This window comes from Rosa chinensis, chromosome 7, assembly GCF_002994745.2.
Source record: "Rosa chinensis cultivar Old Blush chromosome 7, RchiOBHm-V2, whole genome shotgun sequence".
Classification (NCBI taxonomy): domain Eukaryota; kingdom Viridiplantae; phylum Streptophyta; class Magnoliopsida; order Rosales; family Rosaceae; genus Rosa; species Rosa chinensis.
The window spans coordinates 60,907,428-60,926,520 of NC_037094.1; the positions used below are offsets into that span (position 1 = coordinate 60,907,428).

General features: G+C 38.3%; 2 protein-coding genes across 2 annotated transcripts in view; both read left to right on the forward strand.

Moving 5' to 3' along the window:
* Positions 1 to 19,093, forward strand: part of LOC112178330 (pentatricopeptide repeat-containing protein At5g65560) — a 74,025-nt gene that overhangs the window by 45,099 nt on the left and 9,833 nt on the right. The window lies entirely within an intron of this gene.
* LOC112178328 lies at positions 6,355 to 7,874 on the forward strand. The gene is made up of 3 exons (XM_024316486.1): positions 6,355 to 6,457; positions 7,288 to 7,622; positions 7,728 to 7,874. Exons 1-3 carry the CDS (start codon positions 6,355 to 6,357, stop codon positions 7,872 to 7,874), a joined length of 585 nt encoding a protein of 194 aa, XP_024172254.1.

The window sequence follows — 19,093 nt, forward strand, 5'->3', positions numbered from 1 at the left end:
ATCGATGGCAGACTCTACTTCCCCCCAAGCAACATGCCAACATGTAATGAAGGTTCTTAAGAAGGCGACCGAATACTGTGAGGACAAGGACCTGAAAGAAATGTTTGACATGAATATTGGGGACTATGACTCCCTTAACGAGTATGCGATTAAGGTGTTCGATGCTATGGCAAATGACACCCTCGCTGAGGAAGCCAAAGAGCTGTTTAAGCCTCGCTCTCAGTCGGCCGTACTACCTGACGTGGCCATCTACACTGTTGTCATTTGGGCCTGCATCTGTTCAGCAAGATCAAGGCTGCTCACAACGTCTACCAGTGTATGATAGATAACGGTGTCGCCCCCAACTCCTGCACTTACATTATACTCATCAACACACTTGCAAAGAACTCATCTTCTGATGTCAATTTTGTTTGGTATGCCAAGAAGTATTTTTTGGAAATGTTGGCTAAGGGGATGACGCCTCCTTCATCTTCCTACATGACCGTCTTCAAAGCCATTGCACGCCAGGAGCCAGTGGTGAAGGCCAAGGAGGCAAGGAGTTTCTTGAGCAGATACAAGCAAAGGGGTTCAGCCCTAGGTTAGACGTTCCTCTCTTTGATGTGGCCTACATGGAAGAAGCAATGAAGGCATTGAAGATGTCTGACGTTCTTATCAACGCTACCCCTGATAAGAAGTTGCAAAAACTCTACCGTAAACCCCTCAGGGATGAGTTTCTGAAGATGTTCAAAGCCTTGAAAGCCGATGGCAAGTATGACCAGGCCATGGAGCTCTATAGGCGCGGCTGGGAGACAAACATAATTCCAGAGGTCGTACTTCACACCGGTGTTATTGAAGACTGTCTCAAGGCTGTCAATACCGAGTGTGCTCTGAAGGCTTACCGGACCATGCTAGCTACTAGGGTTGCCCCAAACTTCTATACACACACTGTTTTAATTATGGGACTCACTACTGACGCCAATTTCTGTGGGGATGCCAAGAAGTGCTTGCTTGAGATGAAGGATAGGGGGATGAGACCCAATATGCTGCTACATACACTGCGGTTGCGAAGCAGGAGGACAAGGTAGCTGAGAGGAGGGCAAACAGTTGGTGGAGGTGATGATGGGCAAGGGGTTTGTGCCAAATGCAAAGGCCATGATGGAGGTTTTGAAGGGAAAACCAAAAACTGTAATAAGAAGGGTCATGGACATTGTCCTTTCAAAGTACGTTGAAGGGATAATTTGCTTCATGGATATTATATTAGTAGCTCCTAATCTCGACATGTAAGATTTGGTGCTATTCTGATTCTGGATGATGACATCAAAGTATTATGTGGTGCTTATTCCTTCACCCACAATAAAGTATCTGCTGTCAACATATGTTTGGCGTAAAAATATGCAAAGGAAAACAGTCTGAAATTGTAGTTAATTATGCTAGCTAGATTTACACAAAAAGAACCTTAGAAGTGACTTGTTCTACTTTCAGCAAGCCAGAAAGGTGCTCTGGTGCTGTCTTCTTTTGTATCTACTCCACATAAGGTCATTGGTTTAACTTTCTCTCTTATTTCTGTTTAATATCTTATAATCAAATTGTAAGTCAATAATATTATTGCAGCTAGCCTCCTTAATAGTTTCAAGATATGAATATCAAATTAGACTAGAACGGGCAGATATAAGTTTCTTTCATCCATGCATTATGTTTTTTCTTCTTCTTTTTGTCCTATGCATTATGGATTTGAAAAACATAACTTTCCTGGAGTCTGAATATTAATTTACCTACATTCTAGTGTAGAAGCACTAGGTAATTTATAGCCTTTGGGTGCCTTACTGGATTGGAAAACCTTAATAAAGCAAAGTTTATCTAGTGTTGTTGTTTCTGTTGTAAACAAACTTCACTTGTAAGAACTGAGCTCCGTTATTCTGCATGAGACGAAGATGTATGTCATTGGCACACCCAGCTTAATTAAGGTTCCAGTAGAAATTGGACATTCTTCAAGGGATTGATATGCCCGAGGGTATGATATCTTTAGCTTTCCAATTTTCCATTATTTGCTCTCATGACTACGAGTAAATAGCTGATGAAGCATGTTTTCTTGAACAATTTTTTAAAATTTTGACTCGATTTTGAACTGTATTCACTCCAAAGGAAAGATGACGCATTAGGTAAGGTTTACCCAAGACTCAAGTGAAAGGTGACTAGAGTAATTGTTGACTGCAACGATGGGAATGCCCGGCAGCCCCGCCCCATCCTCTGGTGATCGAGTGGTGACTCAAAGCAATACTAACTACACCAAATTCGATCAAGTCTTCCTCAAAACATGTTCCTTCACATCTATGTAAAGCGAACATGCAAATTCAAGACATTCTTTATTATGAGATTTGTTTTTTATTTTTTTTATTTGATTACATCAAACAACCAAAAAATATAACAATTAGTATTAGATCAGAAAGATATTGACAAAAGTTTTTCTATTGGAACCTCCAAATTTACTTACTTAACCTCTATGCTTTTTACACCTCTTTATCAAATTTTTAAATACTAAATTTACTCACTAAACTTCCTCAAATAACCTCACTCATATAATTTGCAAACAAATTATTATCTTTAAAATAAAACAATTTAGTCATTTCAATGATTTAATCACTCTATAAATCTTAACTAAATATACATTACTTAATCAAACTTGAGTTTCAAAAATTAATATCTAATCAATAAGAAAATGCCATGAACTTTTTTTTTTTAATTCTATTTTAGCTATGCAAAAAAAAAAAAAAAAGTCATTCATTTTTTTTAATGTTTATTTTTTTTCTGTATTTTTTGTACCACATGATTAATTATTTAAATATTTTATTTATTTATTTATTTATTTTACAAATATAATGGATTGACTTAGATTTAGGTCATAAATCATAAGAGGAATTATTTTGTTTTCCCTCACCAATATGTGTTCAATATATATATCATACATTTTTATGTCACATGATCTTAATACATTTTTATATATTAATTCTTATTAAATATATATGAATGCTTTAATGAGTATGTAGTGAAATTGGAAAATAAAAATAGATAAGGAAAATAATAAGGCATATATACAATCTAATATTATTGAATTGAAAAGTCTACATAAAATAAATGTAATATTTTTTTGGTATAATTATTGTCCTTAATAGTCATTTTATAGTATGTTATATATGTCATTTAATAATTCATAATAGAGTGAGATCAAGTGAGCAGATTTGGAGGTCTCAATAGAAACTCTCTATTGACAATATTAAAGTATGAAAATCAAGACAAAACCCTATACAACATTGAATTGCACAAATAAATCATACTTTTATGATCACTAATAAGGAAACTGTGCGTCTATTGCCATCATACTATTTTCTTAGTTCACCCTACAAATATTTGAATTATTATTACACACGTGCAAAATGACTAATAAATACACTAATTTTCTAAAATTCAAATCTATAAGAAAAACTAAATACATAACAAATTAATTAAATATAAAGATTACTTAATTTCTCAATGGATAACATCAATCTTCATTTTCTCCACCCAAATTTGAATTTACTATTTTTTTTGTCTTTTTTGTTTTTTTGGGTTTTGAAATGGGGCTGGTGTGGCTGCCTCAAGCCTTGATTAATGAAATTGCAGAATACATTGGGGGGGGGGGGGGGGGGGGGGGACGTAGAGCCTGAACCCCAAATTACAATAAGCATAAAGAGAAAATCCTGAAATAATACCAAGATTCTCCATAAAATCTATGTATTCTAACAAGCACCAATTAGCAAAGAGTGCATGAGTGGCTACTCTATTTGCTTTGATATAGCAGTGACATACTGGAAAGATAACTCTATAATGAAGAAGCATCATTACAAATAGCACAGCTTTCCCACTATGTTGCCGCATGGAAAAAAATCCGGCGGCACTCAATTTCATCCTACCACTAAGAGGTTGAGTCCATTTGATTAACCAAGCAACTCGCCGCCTGGCTAGACCAGACAAGGCACACTGAGTGTGCATACCAGGACAACGCCCATATCGCCCTGCCCTAAAATGGCAAGGATTTATTGCTGGCATATAGCCACATTTAGCTAATAATAACAAAAAACAATAAAACAAAATATAAGGGGAGTTTGGGCCCAGAGCCCAATCCCAGGCCAAAAACACACTTAGCCCAATCCAAGAGAACAATAGACAACGGCCACCTCACCCCCTTCCCGCAAGCCAGATCCACGCCGTCCGCCCATCGACGGCCAACCCGCCACTCCGATCGAACTCAGGCCGACCCGCCATCCCTCCGTCTTCCCCAACACCCCAATAGGCATCGCCGCCACCCCTCTCCACCGGATGGCTACAAGTAACACAGACCAAATCGGATCACTCCGATCCAATCTGAGTCCTTCAAAGCTTGTCCTCTCACCACCAGGCGAAGTCAATAGCCACCATGGGGTGGTCGACTGCAACCAGACCCACAAGCCGCTGAGCCCGATCTGCACTTCCCCGGCATGACCACCTCGCGGTTTGGAGAACGAAGCCACCGCGCCACCTTCTATTCGACTGGGTTTATTCCATGAATAATCATCACCGGACACTAGGTCCCCTTTAACCCGTCCAATGACGCTACCGGAGGGTTTGCTCGCTTTTGCTTTTGGCTCTCAAGGTCTCGCTCTGCAATACTTTTTTTTGTCTTTTTGTTGATTCCTCATCGTTAATTCTTTATTCAATTCACAAAACCATTAGTGAAATCAAAAGTAAAAATTAATTCATTAACTTCATCAAAATCTTTGAAATACCCTCTGTGAACACGGAAAGTAAAAATTTAAAACATGAAATAAAAAAATCAATCTCATCTTTATTGCTCATAGTAGTTAACTTACTAATCTTTTGACATGGATTGGCATATATGAACATTGAAATAAAAGAAAAAATATAACAAATAGAGGTAAATTAGATTATGATTTTATTAGGAAACTTTAATATATTTTATTTTTTTTATTGGTATAAATTAAATAAAGATTTTCGTTAAAGAAAATTTTTCATTTTTAATTGGATATGTCATGGAAAGAAAAGTGGATTAGATAAGTAAATTTAAAAATTGAAATTAAAGTATAGGGTGTAATGAGCAAGTAGGATGAACGGATAAGCATATTCACCCTTTATTGCGATTAAGGCATAATAACTTTATAGTTTTCTAATCCGACCATTTATGTTGTATAACGTAATACAAAGATTAGCTCGGTAAAAAAAGACAATCAAATTAAAGACATTTTAGTTATTCATTTGTATGAAATATATGGACGGTTCATCATAATAGTAGTAAGTGTTGTTAGAACCATCCATTTGTTTGATTCAATTAGATAATTAAACGATTTCTGATTCGATTGATTTTTTACAAAGATGATCTTTAAAGGCTTATTTAAGATATAGACCGTTAGATTATAAATTTATTAAGTAAAAGTATGTTAATCAACAATGGAGGTGAATATGATCGTTCACCTAAGGGTGAACCTAAGAATTGTTCAGTTGTAAGTGGGAGGCTGTGAGTTGAAAACTAATTGTTGGTATGATAAAAAAATAAAAAAATAAATAAATAAAAGGATAAGGTAATCCCAAAGCAGTGACGCCATACATGAGAAGAAATGGGTCACACTAAAAATGTAGAATCGCTTATCATCAGTTGATTGATTCTCCATCAAACTTGAAATACTTCCGATAATTCACCATTGTCACTCGACCTGTCTGTAAGATCCATGAACCGAATCCCACTTTGCAGTAATCCTAGTTTCTTTGAATCCCATGCACTATTTTGATCATGTATGCTTTGAAATGAGAAAAGCTTAACCATTTTTTACTTTCTTTTATCGAAAAGGTCGACAAATTCATCTAAAATAAAGGTTCGCAAGACTATCTCTCCGCAGCTTTGGGGTTGCCCCAAACTCGTACACTGCTTACACAGTTTTGATCAAGGGACTCGCTGTAAGCATAAGAATGTTGGTGGATTCGGTTTTCATGATATCACATTGCTTCAATCAGTCGCTAGTAGCTAAAACAGTGTGGAGATCTGACTAATGTTCAATTCGGAATCACTAGTGAGTTGGGTCTTGGCATCCAAGTACTTTCCATGGCAAACCTGGGCATCAGTTTCTTTGGACCTTTAGCCTTTCCAGTTCAGGCTTCTTGGTCACCTTTAGTAACTGAGGCGTTAGCCCTCTGTAAAGGATTGTTGATATGCAAACAGCTTGATTTGAACAAAATTGAAATTGAATGAGATGCAGTCAATGTTCTGAAGGTTTTGAATTTGGAGAGTGTGAATTTAAACAAAATTGGAGCAGTTAAGATGGAGTGAAGTTATTGCTCTGAGAGTTGTTAATGGTCTCGTGGAAGCATGTGTGCAAGAGAGGAAACCGCGTTGCCGAGGGCTTGGCTAGTTCAGCTTTGAACCAAGTAAATGAGCTGTACTGCAGTGAGATTGGTCTCCCTGGGTAGATGAGTTAGTTGATGCAGATGTCAATGTAATTCATCCAGTATTAATGAAATTTCACTCTGAATATAAAAATAAAATAAAATAAAGGTCATAACAAGCCAGGAATTAGGAAACTTTCCTTTAAACAAGCCAGGAAAGGGGCTTTATTTTAAATCTACCTTTTCCTTAAAGAAATAGGTCGGATACCATATATGCTTCCTTATTCTTTCCCAAGATAAGCTAGGCCTATAAATAGGGGCCTCAACCAGCAAAGAAGAGCACTTTGAACCTCTGAATTCTGTAGTTTCAAATTTATGGTTTGCTATAACTAAACTACAGTACGTGCACAAACATATCAATGGCAAACACTACCATTTCCCCCAATTTTTCTGTCGATGACCTCAAAAAACATGCAATGAAGGTTTCCAAGGATGCAACCAAAGGCTAGCTATGAGCGCGTCTATTATAAATTTCTCATGATTCACAACTATGACGACCTTAACGAATATGCAATTTCGTTGTTCGATGCTCTGGTAATTGACAACTTTTTTACTGAGCAAGCCAGAGAGCTTTTAAAGCCTCGCTCAGGGTTGCCTGTACTACCATCCTCACTATGGTCATGATCACCTATGCCAGTGCCGGCAACACCAACGCTGCTCTAATGGTCTACAAGCAAATGTTAGCCACTATTGTTACCCCCACCTCTTTGACCTACGCTGCACTTAAAACAGACTCATCTTCTGATGTCAAATATGTTGGGTATGCCAAGAAGTAATTTTTGAAAATGTTGGATAGGGGGATAAAGCCCCATTCTAGCTCTTACATATCCGTTTTCTAAGCCATTGCCACCCGAGAGTCGGTGGAGAAGGCCAGCGAGTTCCTTAAGCAGATAAAACCAAAGGAGTTCATCCCCGAGTCAAATGCTCCTCGCTTTGAAGAAGACAACCTCACAAAATCAATGAATGCACTGAACTGGCATGGATATCTCATCAACAATACCAGTGACAAGCAGATGAAAAAAGTCTTCGGTAAGTGGAACCAAAGCTACCTTAAGAAACAGTCGAAGAAGATGTGCGATGCTTTGTCAAAGGATGGCTATATAGAAGAGTACATAGCGTTCTGTAAGTGCAACTATGCAACTGGCATACTTCCGATGGTGGCACTCCATACCAGTGTAACCTTGAGCTGGGCAAGACCAAGGGTGCTCTAGAGGCGTACCGGCGTATGTTAGCTACTGGGGTTTGCCCCAAACTCCTACACTTACATTGTTTTAATCAAGGGACTCTCTGTTGACCCCAACTTCGTCAGAGATACCAAGAAGTGCTTGCTTGAGATGATGGAGAGGGGGATGAGGCCCAATGCTGCAACCTACACTGCTGTAATAGAGAGCTTCGCAAAACAGGAGGACAAGGCATTTGAGGAGTAGGGATGGCAATGGGGCGGGTTGGGGATGGGGATCACAATACCATCCCCATCCGCATCCCCAGGGTCATTTTCTACCCCCATCCCCACCCCAATCCCCAATAAAAATATATTGGGGATTCCCCGTCCCCATCCCCATTGGGGACTAAACCTCCAAACCCGCCCCAAATCCCCAATAAGAATTTAATAAATAAAATAATTTTTTCTCATATTGCTTTTTATAAAATCAAAATCTACAACAAATAAATTTAAAATATGATTAAATTCATAAATCATAATTCAGTGAGTGCAAAAGTCAAAACACCATTAAAGTAAAAGGGTAACCATTAAAGAAAAATAGTAAATGTATATATTTGTGATTTATATTATAATAAAAAATTAAAAAAAAAAAATATATATATATATATATAAGTTAAATATATGTATATATTATTGGGGCGGGGATGGGGATCACAATACCATCCCCGCCCCATCCCCAATCTTAGATAACGGGGATTGGGGATCCCCATCCCCATTCCCCATTTGTCCCCGAATTCTCCCCCCATTAGGGGCGGATATCCAATGGAGCTCCGCCCCGCTGGAGATTTTTGTCATCCCTACTGAGGAGGAGTGCAAAGAGTTGGTGGAGGTGATGATGTGTAATACCCCGAAAATTCAAATTAATTTCCGTTGACCTTTCGGAAATGATTTCATAGTCGCGGGCACAAGTACAAAGCTGGAAATGATGTGGAATTACCTTCGGACGAGTTTTTATCAAAAACGGAACGTTTTAGGGGGGTCACGAAAATTGACTTTTTATATGTTAGGAATTTGGGAAAACTACCTTCATGAAAGTTGAAGAGCGCGTCGATACAAGTTCATGCATATGTGGAACATGAAAATCGGAGTTTCATATGAAGGACTTATAAGCGACGGAAATTACTTCCCTTTTTGGAAAATTTGCCTATAGATAGAAGTTTCCCAAAAAAAATCTGTCACTTTCCATTTTTAGAAAATTTCCTAAAATTTCAGGAATTTTCCTCTCTTCTCTCTCCTCCACGCAACCCTCAGACCTAATGACTTTTTCCCTATCTAACCCGACTATTCTGGCCAGGGATAGTTTCTATTTATATTTTTTTCTACTCGTCGATACAATTGTTTGCATATATAATACGTAATTTTTGTAGATCGTACGTATTTGTTATGATTATTATTGTTTCCATCGTTTTGGTTTTTGATCCGTAAGGATTGGACCATCCAATCGACTGGAAATTTTGATATGATAATTGTAAGGCTGTTTCGTTGACTTTGAGTGGTCACGGATGAAGATCCGACTGTTGGATCTTTGTATAAATGTGAAAAGACGATTCGGAAGAGAAATCCGTGAGAATCCGACTGTCAGATTGTTGTATAATTTTGATAGGATGATCCTAAGGCTAACCATGAGGACCCGACCGTTGGATCATAATTTAATATTGTTAAGGTTCATTTAGATGAGGATCCGACCGTTGGATCACCGTATAATTAAGATCCGATCGTCAGATCATCGTATAATTGTGTTTTGAGAATCGTGTGTTAAGTTGAGATCGTATGTGATTAGGTGATTGAAGGATTTGTTTTGGGTAGACGATTGTGATTGTGATTTTGGGCTGTTACGAAGACGCAGCTGGATTAGAGGTGAGTAAATCTCACGTGGTTTATTTACGAACCAAATTTCTTTATTTTACATTTAATCGTTAAATTGAGAAAAATGTTTTATGGAAATAAATATTTGTTTTAAATAATATGGACTTGATCGTCTACGGACCATAGGTAAGTAAAAACAAGATTTTATTATAAAAATAAATTTTTCGGTTTTTAATGCGTGCGAACTATAGTCAGTATTATGAGTCATTCCTGAGCGGATGACTACGTGTGTGTGTGTGTGTGTGTGTATATATATATATATTTACGTGAAATACATATATGGATGGTGTGGCATTGAGTGAACAAATAATAGTTATTTCACTTGGATTATTATTTTTGAGTAATTATTATCTGCGGAAATAGAATATGTATTGGTGATTTTGTAGTGATACGAGCAATGTGTGTGAGTGGTTTCATTACTGTTTTGGGGTATGACTTTTCAGGAAACAAAATGTTTTGGGAAATGGTATTTCTATTGTTTTGAAAAGTGTTTGAAGATGTGGGAATCATAGGTTGTGATTTCTCCTTTTCGTGATCTGAGTAACATTTTGGGTCCAATGCGACTCTTTTAAATGTTTTGATTTAAGGGTCAGGTTGGCTTAAGGATCCGGGGTCGCAGGTTGTGACCTTAGGCAAAATATCAGAATCACGTTTTTGGCCGGGTTAGTGATTACGATCAGTTAGAGCTCTAGTCTGTCTGCCAACATGTCTAGGTTGAACCAGATTTTCATATTGATTTGTTAGGTTAACATTTCCTATGATTTTGTCACAGTGTGACTTGTAAGAGTCCTTTTGATAAAAAGGTGTTGAGTTTTGGATAAATTTATTAGTGTGAGTTGATAATGTCTTTAATCAATTTCCTTGTTATTTCTTTTGTTTAAATTTCTATTTATTTTGTTTTTCGTTTATATTGTTTAATATCTCTATTTATTTTCCTTGTTCATTTCTAATGTTTGATTTCCCATTTATTTCTCTTTTTAATTTTATTGTTTGATTTTACTGTAATCTCTTGAACTAAACTATATGCAGGGATTACTATGATTTTTGATTGTATGCATTTTGGTTATTTCCTGAATTGATTTTCTATGCATGATTAATGGTTTTATTTAGTTTAATTGGGGAGTGCAGTGATGGGTGAGACTCATAGCAAGTTGAGAAATATTATTACTTGTTGTGGTGATAAATACATCTTGTTGAGAGGAAATTAAGATGAGTGATTCATTTGATTGTTGTTGAGATTTCAAATGATTTGGGTTGTCAAGGGGGTAACCTGTATATCCTCTTGATTCTAGATATACTCATTGTGTTGGTTCTATGTATTGAGTTAGAAAAGTGTTAGTGGTTATTTGGATTTACTCATACGAGCTTGCAAAAGTTTACCGGGTTGTTGTCATAACCCGGTGCACTATTCTACGGTGTAGGGATTATTGTGTAAGTTAGAATACTGATTACTCATCATCGAAGCCGAGGTGGACTTTCTGTAACGTGGGCGTAGAAGGGTGCTTATAGTTGTAGTCTTCCGCTGTATATATAGTGAGTTAGTGAGTGTGTTTACATATTGAATTGTTATTCAGTTTAATTTGTAAATTTTTTCTAATATAACATGTGGCTCTAAAGTTTAAGTCAGTGTTGTCATTGAGTTCGGTTTGTTTAGTTGCTTTAATAAAATAAAATAAATTCTAAGTGCTTTAGCGTTTCGAATTTAGATTTATTTATTCAACATTTGGGGTGTGACATGATGGATATATAAGGGGTTTGTGCCAAACGCAAAGGCTATGATGGAGGTTCTAAAGGGAAGGCCAACAACAGTAAGAAGGGTCATGAACATTGTTCTTTCCAGGTTGAAGGGCTGATACTTTGCTTCATGGATGTCATACAAGCAACTTTAGGATTTTATTTTTTGGACGAATATGTAGCTTCTTATTATGTAGTTTAGCACATAGATTGTGGACTGCACTTGTTTTCTGGTACTAGGTTATGTATAGCCCCAATATAGCTATATGTCTTCATATATTATTAGGGCCTTAGGGGCATCAAGTTTTTACATTGTGAATGCATACGCAAACAGTTAATTATCATCATGTCCTTTCCGAACTGAAGAAACAAACTGTTATTAAGTTGTTACTAGCCATCGACATTCATCACCTTTTTCTTTTCTGCAAGTAAATTAACAATTATTTATAGCTCTGCTATATATATAGATTCATATCTTATAATAAAAGGCACAAAAGTTTGTTTTTACCACCAAGAATACTTACTGGTGACTGAAAAGACTTGAGTGTATTTTGCTTGTTCTAATAAGTAATTCCAAAGTGCATGCTGCCTCTTTAATCTTATAATGTGCAGGTGATGACACTACCAAAAATATTTCAAGATCATAGATTAGAAGAAAACTTGGCAAATTCAATTATATATAACATGTTGGAAACGGCAACTTCTTTCCGTACTTTTAGGGGGATGTATTGTAGTTAGATTTTAGTGGATTTTTTTTAAGTAATAGATTTCAATAGATTTTATGAGTTTATTGATTTGTAAAGACTTTTCAATAGATTTGTAAAATTTTTCAGGATTTTATATAAATTGATTCGTGTACACTTTTTCTGATTTGTATAAACTTTTTGCTAGAATTTATGGATTTTGATGGAGTGTTTTTGTTGGCCCAAGACCAAAAGAGTGAGAAAAAAAAAAACAAAAAGAAACAGAAAAGGAAATCGAGATGAGATAGAGAGTGAAAGCAGAGAGTGGGTATGGTTTATCAAATTTTCTGATGGTTTATCAAAAGCTTCATTTTTCTTCATCTTCTTTTGAGTAGACATAGAGTATTGTTTCTTAAACCATTTCACCCTGTGGGTGTAATGTTTATAAGTCTTTTCACACCCTAGTTTTTTATTAAAAGATGGAAGCATTTTGATCTCAACTGTTTTTTTGTCTATCAAACTACTTTGAGGATCGCGCCAACCACGTTTGGCAGCATCAACTAAGACTTGCAGTAACTCATTGCTCTCTTCATTACTCCATTTGTCATAATTTCCCACATCCTTTCCCTCTTCTTTGGCTCCTTTGCCCTTTACTTGTTGCGGAGGTCCCATTGATAATGCTATCAAAAATCATACGTGCTTTTAATGAATGCATTTATACATCTATACATCTATTTCTATGTTTAATTTTTATGTTCTGGTGTGAGACCAATAACATGGCATTGATTTATGTTTGGATTACTGATGCAGGTTCACTACACTAAGGAACAAGATAGTTTTGCAATCTAATATGAATGTGGCAAAAACCAAAGCAGCAACTATCAAGAAGCAATGCAGCAATTATCAAGTAAAAATGTGATGTCTCCAAATAAAAAAAGACTACTGCATCTTTACCTTAAAGCATAAGGAAATCATCGAACAATTTATGAAGGCCAAAAGGGACTATTGCATCTTTGAATGCATACATAATAAACACTGCAGATTCATTGATTATGTACCTGTAAGTTCTTTTCATGGCTTTATTATCTAGAGCAAAGAAAATAAGCAAACAAAGTTAAGAGTACCCAAGGTATGTTTTGGGTGATATATATATATATATATATATATATATATATATATATATGCTATATGTACTGTCTGCGGCATTACAACAAATTAAGCAAAATGCTGCTTTGTAGTTTTGTAGCCTAATGCGTACGTATGTATATATGCTATATGTACTGCAATAATCAAAAAACGTCAAGGCCTTCCATCAAAAAAAAAAAAAAGACAAGGTCTTCATTGAATCAACAAAAACACCAGTCCAAGCAGTCGTCTTTGGTATTTTTTTTTTCTTCAACTGTATTTCATTATAGTTATCTTTGATTGTTTGTTTCTTTTCTCTTTATCTTCTCTTTATCCTATTTGCTTTTAGGAGGAGTTTAGGTTTCGCAACAAAAGTCAACAAGAACATCCACATAATTTCAAACCGTATGTCTATAGATGATTTCACATTAGTAAGAATTGATCCTTTCACAACAACAAGAATTGATTAATTTCACACCAACGAGAATTGATTATTTTCACACCAACAAGAATTCTACTGAAGTCAACCTAGGGCATATGGCACAATTCATAGATGATCAAAATATGGATACATACAATAGCAATATGTTCAAGAGCAAAGAAAAGGATTGAAACGAGAGAAAGGAGATCCAAGTTTCAATCCAAAACGAGAGAGAAGAGAAACCCTAGAAAAGAGAGAAGAAGTTTCACGTACCTACGTCGAGCTGCTGTGAAAAAAGAATATTGTGAAAATCTTTGGTGGAGACGTTGGATTTGTTTGGAGCTTTGGTATTTATACCTGAGGCTCTACAATCCACAAGAGTTCACTATTTTATAAATTCTATAGAATTCATAGATTTTTTGAATACTTTCAGATTTTTATGGAATTAAAATCTCCCTTTACAAATCCACATTGAATACCCTAATACTTACAACAACTCTTTAAAAGTCTTATTAAATCATAATTGAATATTCCTAGATTTTTCAAATCCAAAAAAGTCTTTAAAACACCTTAGAAATCTAAATACAATACACCCCCCTTACTTACTACGCTAATACGAAATGGAAACTTCAAGCCACTTATAAAAGAAATTAAGGATAGCTAGCTACCATCTGATTATGTAGCAACTTTTATCAACTTGATTGATAGAAGTTGCCATTTCTTCAAATATTTGCATATACTTGGGGAATGGCAACATCTTCCGCCTTGGGCGAGGGATTCATTAAGCACCTATGGTCTTATCATGAACAAATGAAAAAAGAGAAACGAAAACTTATCTCAGTTTGATTATGAAGAATTGAACATAACAAGATTAGCAATTTCAAGGAATTTTTTATTAATAAGTTTAACACCAAAAGAAAAGAAATTAAATCGTATCCTTCTACATATAAAATTTGACTAAAGAATCAGGAAAACAGTAAAGACAAACAAAAGGAAATTACAGTTGGAACGTTGGCAAAATCCAGATTGGTGGTTGATTGCTCATCTTCACTATGGTCGAAGCGTGAGCGGTTTGGACCGGTAAAAACATTTTACTTTCAACTTTATACACACCAAAATCAGTAGGTCCGTCTGCCCCAAGTTTAATACGTATAGGATTAGAATCATGCATGAAGTATATGCAACGCGGAAGACATCCTAGAAAACTTGCAGCCAACACAGAAAATGAAGGGGTAAAGCTATCGTATGTTAACATTTCTCATACATCAACTATTTTTACCACTTTAAGGACTCATGTTACCACTTTGAGTACTAATATTACTATTTTGAGCACTTATATGATAAACTAAGAAAATTTACCACTTTAAGGACTCATGTTACTACTTTGAGGACTAATAAAACTATTTTGAGGACTCATGTGGTAACTAAGAAAATTTACCACTTTAAGGACTCATGTTACCACTTTGAGGACTAATATTACTATTTTGATGACTCATTTTACCACTTTTAAGGCAATTATATGTATGTCATACGTTAACACATTGTAGAATTTTCCCCAATATGCAATACTGGAGAGTGGAGACACACACAGTTCAGAACATGGTTAATAAACTCGATTCATGGAAATACTATCGAGAGCCTCATGTAAAAATTAGTAACAAAATAAAACAGATGATAAAGATGAACAAATAATAATGTAGATCTCTAAGAAAAAAGACCTCGAAGTGGATCCATAGGTTGACTTGATTGGTTTCCAGTCTCCAGTACACGGAAGTAGAGAAAATAAGGGTTTTAGATTCAAACTTGTGTATATATAGGATCCATTTGGGCCTAATCTTGTGTCGTGCTTTGAAGGTTTTGAGGTTTGTTTTGGGGCGTCTGTCCCTTTAATTATAAAAATAATTGTATTTCAATTCCTTTTTCTTTTTGGATTGTAAAAACTAAAGGAAAGAATACCACTCTAGAGTATTGGAGCCTTTGAGGATAGGAAACCGATTGCATATGGCATGGAGACAATTTCGAGGAAGCAGATTTAATATAAAACGATTATTACATAATGTCACACCTTGATGGGAGCATAAGGAGACAGCTTCTATTTGAAGAAAGACGATATGTTATATCAAAAGAAAATATTACCGATCATGTGATGTCACATGTAGTTTTGGGATTTAGTCCAAGTCACATCAACTAGTAAAGTTATGTAAATAGCAGCACAACTAAATTTTAGAGAGTCGCTGGCCCCTTCTGGGCCTTGTGGCCTTTGCTTTATTTGGACTGCCCATTGTAAATCGGATACCAACATATTCCTATCTCTTGAACGTGCATCTTCCTTCCTTCTTGCAGTAAGAAGGAAATCCTTGATCTCATGAATTTGCTTCGGCATTGTGTTGGTTGCTTGGCCTCAGAGGCTGTGAAACTTGAGAGAGTATTCAGTGCACCGACTTGCACTTACACCAATAGAAATGAATGACTGGATAATATCAAGTGCATTTTTTTTTTGTTTAAGAAAAGGTTGCCTATAGATATCAATGGCTCAAAGCTGCTAGAATTGTTAGTTCACTTGCATTGCCGGCATAAAAGAATTTTCTATGAAACTCTCGACACCACCTGTTGTTTTCCCTTGTTTTATTAACTCATTTCAAAACTGTAGTTTAATTAGATTAATATCAAGCTACAGTCTTGATTTATTTCACTTTAATAAGTATTTATTTTATTCAGATGAGTGGCAAATAATAGGGCATATTTTTAGTTGGTAAAATTTTAAGAACAGTACATGAGGTATGGACCACTGAGAATTAAGGTTTTCTTACTTTATAAAACTGAATAATGGTGTCTGGGCTTCAAAACCCGACCTAACATACTTGCATGCCGTCAGTTTGACTGTTAGTCAGCTAGGTTTCCGTCACATTTCTAAGGGCAAATTCATCTCTTCAATGATGTGGAAACAAAAAATGGATGTTGTTATGAACAACCAAAAATTTCTCTCTACACCCAATATGCAACACTTCATCATCATCTTCACCACCGTTGCCTCCCTTACCACCACTATTGCTACCTCATCAACTCCGACGAAGCACGAGTTGAGCAACCTGTCCAAGAAATTCGTAGAGAGCATCATCAATGGAAGAACCAACCCCAACGCCAACGACCCTAATCCCAAATCCTCCTCCGAACTCGATCGGAACTCCCCCTCATCTTCAAAAGAGTAAGGCAGCCAAGGAACTTCAAGAACAAGTGAAGCTTCTAATGGTGGTGGAGATGGCGAAGGTGCATGCTTGATGAAGATCGAGTAAGCCGATGTCGCCCATTCTCTCCCACCCACATCCCTCACTTCATTTCTCCTATCAAAGCTTTGTTCTTCAACAATCTTCTTTGGCAAACAAACAACCCCCACTTCATTTCTCCCCAAACCAAACTCATGCCTCTCCCAACTTTCATCAAATAAGTTCTCTACACCTCGATGCCCATGAAAACCTTCTTCGTCAATATTCTTCTCCTCAACTTTTAGATTTGATTTTCTGGAAATTTTATGAAATTGGCTCACTGCAAATAAGACAATGGGAGCTACAAACCCACCACCATGATGATGTTAAGAATTGAATTTTTGTTTTGTATAAGAACCCTTGATTGAATTGGTGAACATGGTTATGGAGTTTCTGGAAAACAGGGAGTGTTAACGTTTGGATCCGTTGGGATCTCTAGTTAGCTTTAGAGAGAGAGAGAGAGAGAGAGAGTGACACAAGCGAAGTATAGTGGTTCATCTCCCGCCTTAGCGGGAAACTACGTCCACTTGAATGCACAGTTAAGTCGAAGAGCATATATGAAGTATGAAGTATGAATGCACAGTTAAGTCGAAGAGCATATATATATGAATGTCGGCGACTCCAAAATATAAACAAAACTGCATATAGAAAAAGCACTTAACTTTTCGTAAATCCCAGACTCAGCGAACGTCGTGCTTTGAGCGAGGGGCATGTTGACTCTGATCGAGACATGGCCGGGGCTGAAGTATAGCGGAGAATCAAAGATGGGTGAGAGAGGATCAAGAACTACCGGGTGCTGAGAAGTCTGGGGGGTGCCCCGAGAAGATGGATTGAACATGGGTGTCCAGAGAAGATGATAATCTGGCCCTGGGCATGGTAAGCGATGGTGGTGGCTGTGATTGCAGCGCATTGATGGAGCTTGATACTGGCGCTGGCGGGTATTGACCGCTAGGCTTGCCAAGCGGAGACATAGAGCTCGGTGGAGTTGGCTAGCGGGTTGTCCGGCGGAGCGGAGCATGGTGCTCGGCGGAGTGGAGGCTATGCGCTGGTGGGCGGGCCTGGCGGTGTTTGCTTGCAGTGGGCTGACGCTAGCGTGCCGGCGTGCTTGCTGGCGGTCCGGTCTGGGCTAGCGGTCCGGTGGTGACCTGGCTGGCGGTTCCGCTAGTTTTAGCGGAGGTTTTGAGTTCGGCGGAGCTCGAAGCTCAGGAGAGGCCGGATGCTCAGGGAGGTGCTGCTCAGCGGTGAACAGTCCAGCGGAGGTGGAAGGCCGGCGGAGAAAGCTCGTCCAGCGGAGGAAGAAGTCCGGCGGAGCTGGGGTGCAGCGGACCTGGAGCTCGGCGGAGCGGAGGGGCAGTCTGGTGGAGCAGAGGATGGAGCCCTCTGGGTGGCACGAAGCAACTGCGGAGTTGTACAGCGGAAGTGCTCCGCTGAGTGTTGACTAGCGGCGGTGGAGCTGCTTGGCCTCTGGACGTCCATCAGAGCTTGACTAGATGAGAGGCCCAGCGGAGGGTGCCCGGTGGTGTTTCACTCAGCGGTGGAGGCTAGCGGTGCACAGTGTGGAGGAACCTGCAGTGGGTGGAGAGCGCAACAGTGAGCTAGCGGAGTCGTGCAGGAAGAGTTCGGCGGAGGTGCTGGTGGAACTCGGAGTTCAGCGGAACATGAGTTCGGCGGAACCGAAGTCTGGCGGAGCTGGAGCTGTGATAGAGACCGAGTTTGGTCGAAGAAGTTGGACGGAGCTGCAGTTGGGTGCGCAGCGGCGCTGCAGAAGTTCGGCCGAGCGGAGGTTGCCGGCGGAGCCAGGGCCAGCGGCAGCATATGAGCTCCACCCCAGCGGTGAAGCTCGGCGGATCTGCAGTCAGCCAGCGGAAGAGCTGTGCAAGCCTTCGGAGCTGTCCAGTTGGGCGGAGCTGCTGGCAGAGCAGAGCCGGCATAGAGCCGAGCTCCGGAGTTGCAGTGAGCGGAGGTGGTGCCGCTGATGGTTCTCCGGCGGAGCAGTCAAGTTGCTGGTGTGGTTGATCTAACGGGAAAAGTTGAGAATAGGAAAAAATGGAGAAGGGTGCCCAGAGAAATTTTCTGGGTGTCCAGAAATTTTTTTTTTTTTTGGTTGGCGTTGACCAAGTGTATAGTTCAGCGTTGACCTTTTTTGAGTTGGGCGTTGACCAAAAGTTGATCAAGCCTTATGGGCGTTGACCTTGCCTACGGGCGTTGACCGACCCCGCCGGGCGTTGACTGGCCCGGCCGGGCGTTGACCGGCCCCAATTTGATGTTGAATGAGCGTCGACTCGACATTTTCGGGTCAAAGTTTGTGGTAGGTGACGAAGCCTTTGTGTTG

Coding starts and splice junctions, on each gene's coding strand:
- LOC112178328 (XM_024316486.1), top strand. CDS start 6,355: ATGGTCTCGTGGAAGCATGTGTGCAAGAGAGGAAACCGCGTTGCCGAG. Junction 6,458..7,287: donor GCTGTACTGCAGTGAGATTG/GTCTCCCTGGGT, acceptor CCGTTTTCTAAG/CCATTGCCACCCGAGAGTCG. Junction 7,623..7,727: donor TGGTGGCACTCCATACCAGT/GTAACCTTGAGC, acceptor GTTTTAATCAAG/GGACTCTCTGTTGACCCCAA.